The sequence below is a fragment of the Solanum verrucosum genome, unplaced genomic scaffold, assembly GCF_900185275.1.
Source record: "Solanum verrucosum unplaced genomic scaffold, falcon-dt-bn FXZP01000278.1, whole genome shotgun sequence".
Classification (NCBI taxonomy): Eukaryota; Viridiplantae; Streptophyta; class Magnoliopsida; order Solanales; family Solanaceae; genus Solanum; species Solanum verrucosum.
In genome coordinates this window covers 4,954,634-4,966,210 of record NW_026020332.1, presented here as the reverse complement: position 1 = coordinate 4,966,210, position 11,577 = coordinate 4,954,634, and the positions used below count along the sequence as shown (strand labels likewise).

Below are 11,577 nucleotides of genomic sequence, written 5' to 3'. Positions count from 1 at the left end.
TTTGCTTTTAAATATAATAATAATAATAATAATAATATATATATATAATTGAGTATTGCAATTGACTTTAGATTTTGAACTGCGTTACTTTTTTTTTTTTTTTTGTAGATATAGATTTGAAATACTAGAATATATCATACATCTTTTTCTTTCAATTTGTCTGCATTATTTACTAGCATTTTCATATTAAAAGATTATCTCATATTTAAATTTCACTTTTAGCGTGAAAATGAATTGTTCTATGCTCCATTACGTGCAAAAATACATTGTTTTGTACATGGATTTTTTGAGGTTTTATTAATATTATTTACTGATGTGTCAAAAAAAAAACCTTAAAATTTTGCGTACATAGTAAAATGAATCCGTTCGGTTTAGGAAGAAGGGGCAGTATAATTTTATAAAATATTTGAGTTTGTCTGTTTAGAGTGTTTATTGAAAACATCATCTCTATAATAATACTGTTAAATGTGTGTACGTCTTATCCTTCCTAAATTTCATTTATGAAACCTCACCAAGTACATAATACATTATTATTGTTTGTGTTTGGAATGAAAGTTGAAAATTGATTTGTTATTTAAACCAAGCAAGTTAGATTTAAAATTAAGAAATGTGCCCAAAGATATATTTATAGCAACAAATCCAGCAGAGTACACGACATTTAAACCAACAACCCTTCTGATAATATAATATAATACTAGTACTATATTAACAGTTCTCCAACCTAACTTTTTTATTTCAAGCATGAAGTTTGTGGCTGTTAATTACACACAGCTAATGATCAACATCAGAAGAACCTTCGGGATCATGGTGGGGGTGGAGTAGCAAGTACCCTTTCATTTTTAATTACAAGTTCGAATTTGAATCCCTTTAACATTGAAATCATTTTTATTAAAAAACATTCTACTTATAAAATATTATAAATTATAATAATTGATCATTCTAGGAGTAACTTTTAAATAGCTAAAAAGATATACACATAAATTGGGATAGAACTTTTATATAATTAAAGGATAATCCATAAAAATACATTTAAATTGGAATTACAAACACATTTAGACATTTCAACCTGATTTTACGCGTTTTATGAATATACAAATAAAAGTATTTACTTATCATCTGATGTCGTATTTAAATATCTATTATATTTGATGTAAAGTCGATATCATATTTTCTATTATGTTCGATATGTTGACCGATTTCATATAAATTGAAACAAAGCAAAAGGTTATAATAAAAACAAACCTTATAATTAAAACTGTCACATGGGGTAAACTATCTTTTGAGGACTGTGAAGTAAAAAATATTGATAAGAAGCCATCTTTCTTCTACAAGAACCGAACCCAACGGAAAGGTCACCATTAATGGCGGAAACCTCATGAAGCCCGCGACAGACTACTTATCTTCTTCTCATTCAATGCATGTAGCATTAAATTCCTTCTTCTGTCGGGTACTTTTATAGCAACCCAACTTCTCCATTTTTCTACATTATATATATACTACTCTACTCTGCTCCATTTCTTTGCTTCTTTTAATTCCACCTCTTAAGCCGCACAAGACCCATTTATTAGTGCTTCATTATAGAGTTCTCTGTTCTTTTTGTTTCTTTCTCTTGACCCCCAGAGTGGGTTTTTTTTCTATTTGTTTTCTCTTCTTCCAAAATATCTCTGCCAGGAAAAAGCAAAACATTCCTTCAATGTGCAGTTTAGTTAGTTTGTTTGTTTTTTCTTGATGGGTCTTTGTCAAGATTTGCGTTTGGTTCAGAATTAGTTTAATTTTCACCCAAAAATATTCTATCCATTTGGAGTTTTCCGCAGATTTAGACAAACAAAATGCTTGACGTCTGCAAGAATTGAAGCTCAAATTGTTCCCTTCAGCTTATTCATAAAATTCTGTTGAGTATTAAGAGGACTGTGTTAAATGGGGTGCCTAAAGATATTTGTCATAGTTGTATTCATGTGGGCTTTATTGATCCCAAATACTCATCAATTAGGGTCCTATGAAACTCAAATTCTTCTTCAGTTACGGAGGCACTTGGAATATCCAGTGCAGTTGGATGTTTTGGAGAATTACAATGGGGATTTTTGCAGTTTGGGTTCAACACTGAATATGAGCATTATTTGCGAGAATAACTCTGTTACTGAGCTCAAAATCAAGGGAGATAAGCTAGTAAAGGTCAATGAATTCCATGGAGTTGCAGTTCCAAACAATACCTTATCTGAGCGTTTCTCCATTGATTCATTTGTTACCACTTTGACAAGGTTAAGTAGTTTAAAAGTTCTCACTTTGGTTTCTTTGGGCATTTGGGGACCTCTCCCTGTTAAAATTCATCGGTTGTCTTCTCTAGAAGTTCTGGATATGAGTTCAAATTTTCTTTTTGGTAAGGTTCCATCTGAGATGTCTACAATGGTGAAGCTTCATACTTTGACATTTGATGGCAATTTTTTCAATGAGAGTCTCCTTGAGTGGTTAGATTTGTTACCTAATATCACTATTTTAAGTATGAAGAATAATAGGTTGAAGGGTAAATTTCCTCATTCAATTTCTAAAATCACAGGCCTAACTGATATTATTCTGTCACATAATGCTCTTTCTGGTGAATTACCTGATTTAAGTGCTTTGTCCAATTTGCATTTGTTGGATTTAAGAGAAAATCATTTGGATTCTGAACTGCCACTGTTGCCACAAGGATTGACCACTATTCTTCTTAGTAGTAATGCTTTCTCTGGTGAGGTCCCAGAAGAATTTGGCAAACTAAATCTACTTCAACACCTTGATCTGTCAAATAATGCTCTTACCGGAACGCCGCCTGCTGATTTGTTCTCTTTGCCAAGTATTAGTTACTTGAATTTAGCGTTTAACGTTCTGAGTGGTTCACTTCCTGAACATCTCAACTGTGGGAGTGAGCTTGGTTTTGTTGATATTTCTGATAATAGACTGCTTGGTATGCTTCCTTCTTGCTTGAACGCCAGTTCGGATAAGCGAATTGTAAAGGTTAGTGGAAACTGCTTGTTGGATATACAATATCAGCACTCTGAGTCCTACTGCAAACAAGCTAGTTTGGCAAAGAAACAAACCACTGGAAAAGAGATAGCAATATTGGTAGGTGTTGTTGGGGGAACTGTAATACTTGTGGTGTTTTTGGCTGTTGTTCTTCTCATCTTTTGTAGAAGACAACATGCACGTCACGATGTGGATCGGTACATGTTTCCCAAAGTTGTGCAAGATAATGCACAGCCCAATATTTCTGCTGAGCTCCTGGCAAATGCTAGTAAGTTGTAGTTTTTCATTTTCAGTGTCAACTCTAAATTCTTTCTGGGATTTGATAAGAGTTTCTTAACTTATTTTACCTCAGGAATCATTTCTCAAACAGCAGCACTAGGATCACAAGGTGCCCCATCATATCGGGTGTTCTCCATGGAAGAGTTGGAAGAAGCGACAGAAATTTTTGATAAATCAGCATTACTCGGTGAAGGCTCCATTGGAAAAGTACTGCTCTGAAACTATTTATGACTCCCAAATAATTGTAGGAATAGGGCTTAGCGTATTGTTTCCTTGCATATATCCATTCAAAATTCATTTTATATTTTGTCGGAAGAATAAATTTTTGTTGCTTATTTAATTTTTGTCCATATGATGCCATATTATTCCAGAGGTCATCATCTCTGTTATCAATTGAAGCAAATCAAATTAGTTTGGTAGGTAGGTTTCATCGAATAACTTGTATCAGACAATTAAACAGATGCACAAGTCGTCAACATAAGCAGTTGATTAAACAGTTTTTTGCCTTTATGATTGATTGTCTGTGTTCATGAATGCTATATGCATCTCGACTTTGCAATTTAATACCATATTATGGTGGTCACAGTTAAAAGTAATGTTCGTTTTGATTTGGTATCTACTGAACTTTGACAATTAATATCAATAAAGTCAGTGCGCTTGATTCACTTATTTAAAGTGCATATGCAGTGAGTTGCTATCTCTTCAAGCCTTCTGTCCCAGGATTTTTTCTTTCTTGGGATCAAGTTGGACAATTTTTATTTAGCTAACACCCTTCTATGTCATTCTCTCTATCTCAGATTTACAAGGGAAAATTAGAGAATGGAACCTATGTTGCTGTAAGAGAATTGACCGTTCATAGACGATGCACTAGTTGGAATTTCAAACTTCGAATGGATTTGCTGTCAAAGTTTCGCCATCCCCATTTAGTTAGCCTTCTGGGTCACTGCATTGATGATGGGGTGCAAGATGACTCAACAGTCCACAGACTTTTTCTGGTTTATGAATTTATTCCTTGTGGAAACTTCCGTGCTCGTCTTTCAGGTCAGTGGTGTAAATATTTTAGTACCAACAGTTGCATAGACATATACTTGATTGAATATGCAAATGCTGCAGGTATATTTCTGGTTATGCTGATTGCTAATTTTCAGATAACTATTTAGTATGATAGTTTTGGTGAATCTGTCTTTTTTTTTTCTTTCTTTTTTTGAATATTGTGCGGGGGAAGGGGGTTAAGGATGAGAAACACATGAATTTGTTGCGTCTTTTGTTGTTTATGCGCTAGTAAGTACAAATACAGAGTATTGTTATCTTCTGGATAGTTTCTTTCCGTCTATTTGTCCAAGCTTGCGATCTGAAATTTTACAACAAAGTGAAAGACAATTATTGTAGTTTGATGAAGCAATCTGTGTTAGCGTTTCATTGATTTGTCGAGATATACTTGATCGTATGTTCTTTGCATGGTCTGTTGGCTGACACTTGCACTGCAAAATGTTTTGACCATCTTTTTCTTTGTGTTGTTCATTTTATTTATCCCGATATATCCAATGAACCATAGGGAATACATGTTGACCTTGTGTAAATCATCATTTTCACTTGCAGAAACTACTCCAGGAAAAGTCCTCAACTGGTCAGACAGGTTGGCGGTTCTGATTGGTGTTGCCAAGGCTGTGCACTTTCTCCACACGGGTGTAATCCCTCCTTCATTCGGCAATAGCTTGAAGACAGATAGTATATTGCTTGATGAGCATCAGATTGCAAAACTTAGTGATTATGGAATGTCAATCCTTACAGAAGAAAGTGAAAAAGTTGAGGTATGTTGAAATGATATTCATATGATGAAGGGTAGGGGTAAGGTCTGCGTACACCCCACCCTCCCCCGACTGTTATTACACTGGGTTGTTGATGTTTTAGGGTAATATCTGATACTGATGATATCCTTTTTCAGGCAAAAGGAGATGGCCACAACGCCTGGTATGTAACTCTTTTGCCCAAATAGAGTCACACATCAGTCTGTTTGCAACTTCTATTCCTAGAAAAACTGATAGATTTTTTCTTAGTGCCTCTTCTGACTATAGCATCCCTTAGAGATAGATAAAAATGCTTGGCAATGACAGTTCAAGAATGTTGAGCAGAGACATATTCTCAACATTAAAATTTTGTGCATTTCTTCTCATGCAGGAACACGAGGAAGAAAGAGGATGATGTGTATAACTTTGGTTTCATATTGCTGGAGTCGCTGGTGGGTCCTTTTTTTAGTGGAAAAGGAGAAACATTTTTGCTCAATGAAATGGTATGGAACTACTAATTTTGATTTTTGATATGCAACTCCTTTCTCATTGGCAGTAGCACAGAATGCTCTTCAGCATTGTTTCTACTGTGGATCACAAACTTTCGTCGCGTTTGTAGTTTTAAGGAGTTTTGAAATGAATGTCTGTGACACACTTACTATGACTTGGAAGGTAAGCAGTAAAGTCTTTTTTTTTTTCGATGACAGACATCCTTTGGTAGCCAAGATGGTAGGCGTAAAATTGTGGATCCTGCTGTGCTAACCACTAGCTCCCAAGAGTCTTTGTCAATTGTAATATCACTCACCAACAAATGCATCTCTCCCGAGTCACAGAGTCGCCCCTCATTTGAGGATGTCCTCTGGAACCTACAATATGCAGCTCAAGTCCAGGCTACAGCCGATACAGATCAAAGATCTGATGCAACTTCATTGTCATGAGGTATTCAAGAAATTCAACTGCATCTCATCAGCAATACTTGCTCATGCCGCTGTCTCAATTGGGATGCAAGCTGAATGCATGATGTTTGTGAAGCACAAAATGGTTGCAAACCTCAGCCTCGTGTTCAATCTTCTAGTCCTCGTTATCATTTTCTTTTGTATAAAAATGTAAATTTGTCGATTCTTTGGATTTTAGAATTTAGAAGTAGGTGATGTTGCAAAACAGAGACTAGTCTTCACATGAATTTGTATTACCCTCCTTCAGAAAGGATAGAAATGAAAGTGACAGAAGGCTTAGTAGCTGTGCAACCTCAAAAATTGCCCTTCATGCTTATGTATAAGATCATACATGTATATCAACATCAGACTAATAACTGATCTTCATTGCCTTGGTACTTGCATTGATCCAGATATGAGAAAATCAAAGAGACTAGAGTCCCTCCAATTCTTCCTAAACCCTATAACATACTCTTCAACAATGAAATTTGAAGTATTTTTGTAATGAATATAGTAACTTATTATATCCTGTATGTTATTTTCATGTAGGTAAAGTTTACTTTCTATAAAATTGAACAATTGGTAATTGAATTACAACCGAGTTAGACGAGATAGTAAATGCTCTCCACCTTTAACTCTAATGTTGTGGGTACGAGATAGTAAATGCTCTCCACCTCTTAACTCTAATGTTGTGGGTACGAGATAGTAAACGCTCTCCGCTTCTTAACTCTAATGTTGTGGGTTCGAGTCTGAATCATTTATTTGAGTCCCTTTTTGGTATTGAGTGGGTGTGTGCATTTTTTCCTTCTTTTCTCGGACACAGCTCCCTCTCACTGTTCTCTTTATTTATATATAGTTCTGGCTTTAATTTTAGCAGAGCACACTGTCTACAATATATCTTCCTTCCTCACGCCGTGTTTTCTAATAGAATGGCGGCGCTAAGAAAGTTACCGAGTCTAAGCATTTTAAGTTTAGTGGCATTAGTCATCTTAGCAGTGGAACCATACGAATCATTAAGCTCTAGCAGAAAATCTGTTCATTCCGGCTTCAAAACCGATTATAATGGCGTGGGTAGTGGAATGTGCGCCTCTGCCGTCACTGTTCATGGTTATAAATGCCAGGAATTTGAGGTAAATAATCAATCGTTCCATTTTTCTCCTTCTATTTTCCCGATCGAGCTGGTTGAATCCGAAAGCCATATCCTATTCTACAATTCGTACAATTTATGTGTTTCTATTTTCTCAGGTAACAACTGATGACGGATACATACTTAGCGTGCAAAGAATACCAGAAGGCCGTGTAGGAGGAGGTGGTGGGCCGACGACCAACAGGCAGCCAGTGCTGTTGCAGCACGGCGTTCTTGTGGTAAGCATCTCTGGGCTCTAGCTCTAATATGCGCTACTGTTTCACGCGTGACTATAAAAGTTCAGTCCTTTCTCCCCTCAAATTGCGGAAATGGAGAAGAATATTATAATGTGTAGAATCGAATTCTCACCATGAGAAAACCAACGCTACTATGTATAATTTCAATTATAAAATTTAGTCATTTTCGACTGAAAATAAAATTTAATCAACTCAACATCAAGGTGTATTTTAGTAAAAAAAATGAAAATTTAAATAGCTAAATAAAATAATTGATAGTTAATATAAGAAACTTACAAATTACAATAGTTTAATTGTGTTTTAAATCATTAACTCTTAATAATTGCTTAGGTTGCCTCATATCTAGAAGTGGAGAGAGAATTTTAAATTGAACCCATTATATGTTTAATCGTTAGTAGGTCTGATTCATATACACTATTCGTTGCATCCGCCCTCGCTTATGTCTGGAAATAGTCAATGTAATTATACTCCCTTTATTCGGATTTACAAAAATGTTATGAAATTTTTAATACCACAAATTTATTAAAAAAATAAATAGCCATAAATTATAATTTTTTAAAAAATATTTTGTTTTGTGTCTATTCAAATTAAACAAGAGAGTATATACATTCACAAGCCTTCACTAGCGGATGGTGTTTGGGAAATGGAATCTTTCTCGTGAACATGAGTTTATCGTCTTTCGTAGTTATTGTCCCCACTTCTGATCTAAGAAACAGAATTTTTTTTTTCCTACCCCAATTATCCTATGCGTGAATCTTTTAACAAAGTGGGATTTTTTATTTTTTGACTTGAGTGATTTAACATTACACTATGCATTCAGTGTATACTTGCATAAATAACATAAAAGTTGCGGTGTAGTGGATGAGATTATTTCTCTTTTATTGAGAAATTTAGATTCGAGCTCTGAGTACAAAAAAATCGATAGGAAAAGTTTCTCTCGTTCGGAGCCCTACATGGTGCGAATTAATAGGGCTCCAACATGGGTATTAGATATCGATTGAAAAATAAAAAACAAAAACAAATTCATCCTAGCTATGAGCTAGAATGAAAGCATGCTCGAGAGTTCAATATGCTTTTACTTTGGCAAAAAACTACCTAATTACCGAGAGGGTAAGAGTAAGTGTATCTCAATACATACAAATTTATTTGAAAACAATGTCCAGATACATGTACTGGACCAAAATCTGGTACAAAAGGTAATTTTGAAAATTCACGAGAAGGCACGTAATAAGGCCTGGGATTTGTATTGTTTGCCCTTTACTTTGACGCATGTACTTACCTTAAGAAATTGATTAAATATATATATAAAACTCAATTATCATCTTTATAAAATCCAAAACTCAAAAATCCTCCTCTAAAGCCAGTATGCTAAAGGCCTGTAGGAGAAATAAAGGGGCTCAGATGTGGTGAATGCAGCAGTACTTTCCATATCCCGATCTCTTCAGATTGCATAAAATTTTGAAATGCAAGTAGCTTTTGCACGTAGAGAAGTTCAAGATTCCAAATCTTGTCTCACATTACGTATATGTGGCATGATTTAATTAGTCAACCACGGACTCAAGGGTTGGCTGTTTCTGTAGGCTAGTACGCTCACGAGAAGGTAAATTACAAAACACAGATTTGTCATTTGTATGTTTACTCTGTGTACTACTACTGTGAATGCTTGTGAATTTGCACAATTAGAGGCGAATTCAAAATTATGAAGTTTATGTGTTCTTACTTTCTACTACGACTCAAGTTAGTACTACTATAATAATAATTGAATTCACATTCAAATCATGTTAATTAATAGAATTCTCAATATATATAAAGAATTTGACCACAAGCTAGTAACTATGAAGCTTATGAATACTCAACAACTGTTATTCTTGCGTTTAAATCTGTTTGGCACTATATTAACATTTTCGCATAGTTACAAACAAATCAAATTTCACCTTTTCATTTTACCATTAACATGACTTATTTTAAGCCATCACTGCATTCTATACAAATTGTTTGATGCAAGGATACATTCGATATTTTGTTAGATTATGTGTCAAAAATCTTTCTTTCTATGTCTCCAATCAAATTATGTCAAACAATTAAGAAGGGAGAAGTACTACCCACAATAAGTTGACGAACATTTCAATCTTAAGTCACTGCAACTGTGGATGAAGGAAGTAAAATATGGTCACTGTTTTGCAGGATGGAGTAACATGGCTGCAGAATTCACCAGCACAATCACCGGCGATGATCTTGGCAGATAATGGCTTTGATGTTTGGATTTCCAATATCAGGGGAACCAGATATAGCCGTCGCCATGTCACTCTTGATCCTGATAGTGCGGTATCTCCTTCAGTTCCTCAATGAACTATACATTTTTCATAATGCTTGCAAAACTGATAAAAAGAATTCTGGTAAAGGGAAGAAAGATGTCAAAATACTTAAATAGCTCTAAATCTTTAAAGGTTTTATTCATTCTGGTTTACAGGACTACTGGAATTGGACATGGGATGATCTTGTCGTCCATGACTTACCTGCTCTCGTTGATCTTGTCTTTAAACAAACTGGGCAGAAAATTCACTATATAGGCCATTCAATGGTAAGTTTGGAAAGAGAACAGAACATTAGTCTCGATTGTAGGTGGCAAAACATTTATTATCCTTCCAGTACATGATATAATGACCTTTTGATCTGTCTATTTTCTGAACTAACAGGGCACCTTGATAGCGTTGGCGTCCTTTTCAGAAGGGAAACAAATAGACAAGGTAAAATCAGCAGCCTTGCTCAGCCCAGTTGCTTATTTGAGCCATATGACCACTGCACTCGGTGATGTTGCTGCTAGAGCTTTTGTTAGTGAGGTCAGGGCAAAATCTAGGTTCACTTCTCTTCTTTACATTTTGCAAAGCTTAAGAGCAATGCATACATTGTGATTTGTTGATGTTTATGGTTTCCAATGTCAACAGATCACTACAATATTTGGTCTTGCAGAATTTAATCCAAGGGGGTAAAAATTTACTTCTCCTTACTTACAACTAGTGTACTGAATTTGCCCTTCTTGTCCCCCACCCCCCTTCCTTCTTTTGTCACATTTACCTCAATTTTTGACGCTTTGTGGTAGTGAGCCTGTGTCCGATTTTCTCAAGGTCTTATGTGCTCAAGCTGGGGTGGACTGTTATGACTTGATAACTGCACTTACTGGTACTAATCTGCCATGAAATTAAAAACGTTTTCGTCATTTACAGATGGAGTCATTTGTAATGATCACAAGTTCCAAGCTAAATAACTTTCCTCTATGAATATAGGAAAGAACTGCTGTCTAAATGCCTCCACAGTCGATCATTTCTTGAAGAACGAACCCCAGTCTACATCAACTAAGAACCTTGTGCATTTGTCTCAGAGTAAGTCCATTTTTAAGTACTATTTACGAGTCCATCAATCAACTATACCTTAGTCCTAAACAAGTTAGGATTGGCTCCATTATCAACCAACCAAAAATACGAAATGACTATGTAACTGTTTGAAATTCATGCAGCTGTTAGAGATGGTGTCTTGTCGAAATATGACTATGGGAGCAACGACTTCAATCAGGCTCACTACGGTGAAACCAAACCTCCAAGGTACAATCTGACAAATATCCCTCATGATTTCCCCCTGTTTCTCAGCTATGGAGGCCAAGATGCACTGTCTGATGTTCAAGATGTTGGGACATTACTTGATAATCTCAAGTACCACGATGTAGAGAAGCTACATATTCAGTATATCAAGGATTACGCTCATGCAGACTTCATTATTGGGATTACTGCTAAGGATATCGTCTACAACCAGATTATTTCCTTTTTCAGAAACCAAGGATGAACACCTTGTTGGGATTGAAATAAGCTAATATATCGGATTTGGTTTTACAAAACTTAGCAAAATACATTGTATCCGTTCGCATTCAAAAGCTAATCATAATTGAAATCGTGCGAATACAATACTTGATTGTAACGGTATGTGTACCACTGTGTATATATTTTTTTTTCCAAGGAAACCTCGATAGTCCCTTAAGATTGGCATCAATATCTGACAGAAAGGAACAATTTTACTTACGAAAGACCCACCGATCCACTTATTTATCAAAAATAGAAGGCGTCATCGCACAACTTTTGTTGTGTCTCGGAAGAAATTACGCTGCACATGGCTTCCTTTGTCTTCTAACACTCTGTTTGGGT

The 11,577-nt window shown here is 35.4% G+C and overlaps 2 protein-coding genes across 2 annotated transcripts; both read left to right on the top strand.

Moving 5' to 3' along the window:
- Positions 1-1,331: 1,331 nt before the first annotated feature.
- On the top strand, positions 1,332-6,295 carry LOC125836211 (probable inactive leucine-rich repeat receptor-like protein kinase At3g03770). Its single transcript, XM_049515329.1, has 7 exons — positions 1,332-3,268; positions 3,353-3,486; positions 4,077-4,320; positions 4,879-5,090; positions 5,225-5,250; positions 5,458-5,569; positions 5,774-6,295. Exons 1-7 carry the CDS (start codon positions 1,918-1,920, stop codon positions 6,002-6,004), a joined length of 2,310 nt encoding a protein of 769 aa, XP_049371286.1. The 5' UTR covers positions 1,332-1,917; the 3' UTR covers positions 6,005-6,295.
- Positions 6,296-6,883: 588 nt separating this feature from the next.
- Positions 6,884-11,251, top strand: LOC125836213 (triacylglycerol lipase 2-like). Its single transcript, XM_049515330.1, has 9 exons — positions 6,884-7,131; positions 7,247-7,366; positions 9,569-9,709; positions 9,855-9,965; positions 10,081-10,224; positions 10,330-10,370; positions 10,485-10,564; positions 10,669-10,764; positions 10,899-11,251. The coding sequence occupies exons 1-9, from the start codon at positions 6,931-6,933 to the stop codon at positions 11,219-11,221; spliced, it is 1,257 nt and encodes a 418-aa protein (XP_049371287.1). The 5' UTR covers positions 6,884-6,930; the 3' UTR covers positions 11,222-11,251.
- Positions 11,252-11,577: the final 326 nt, after the last annotated feature.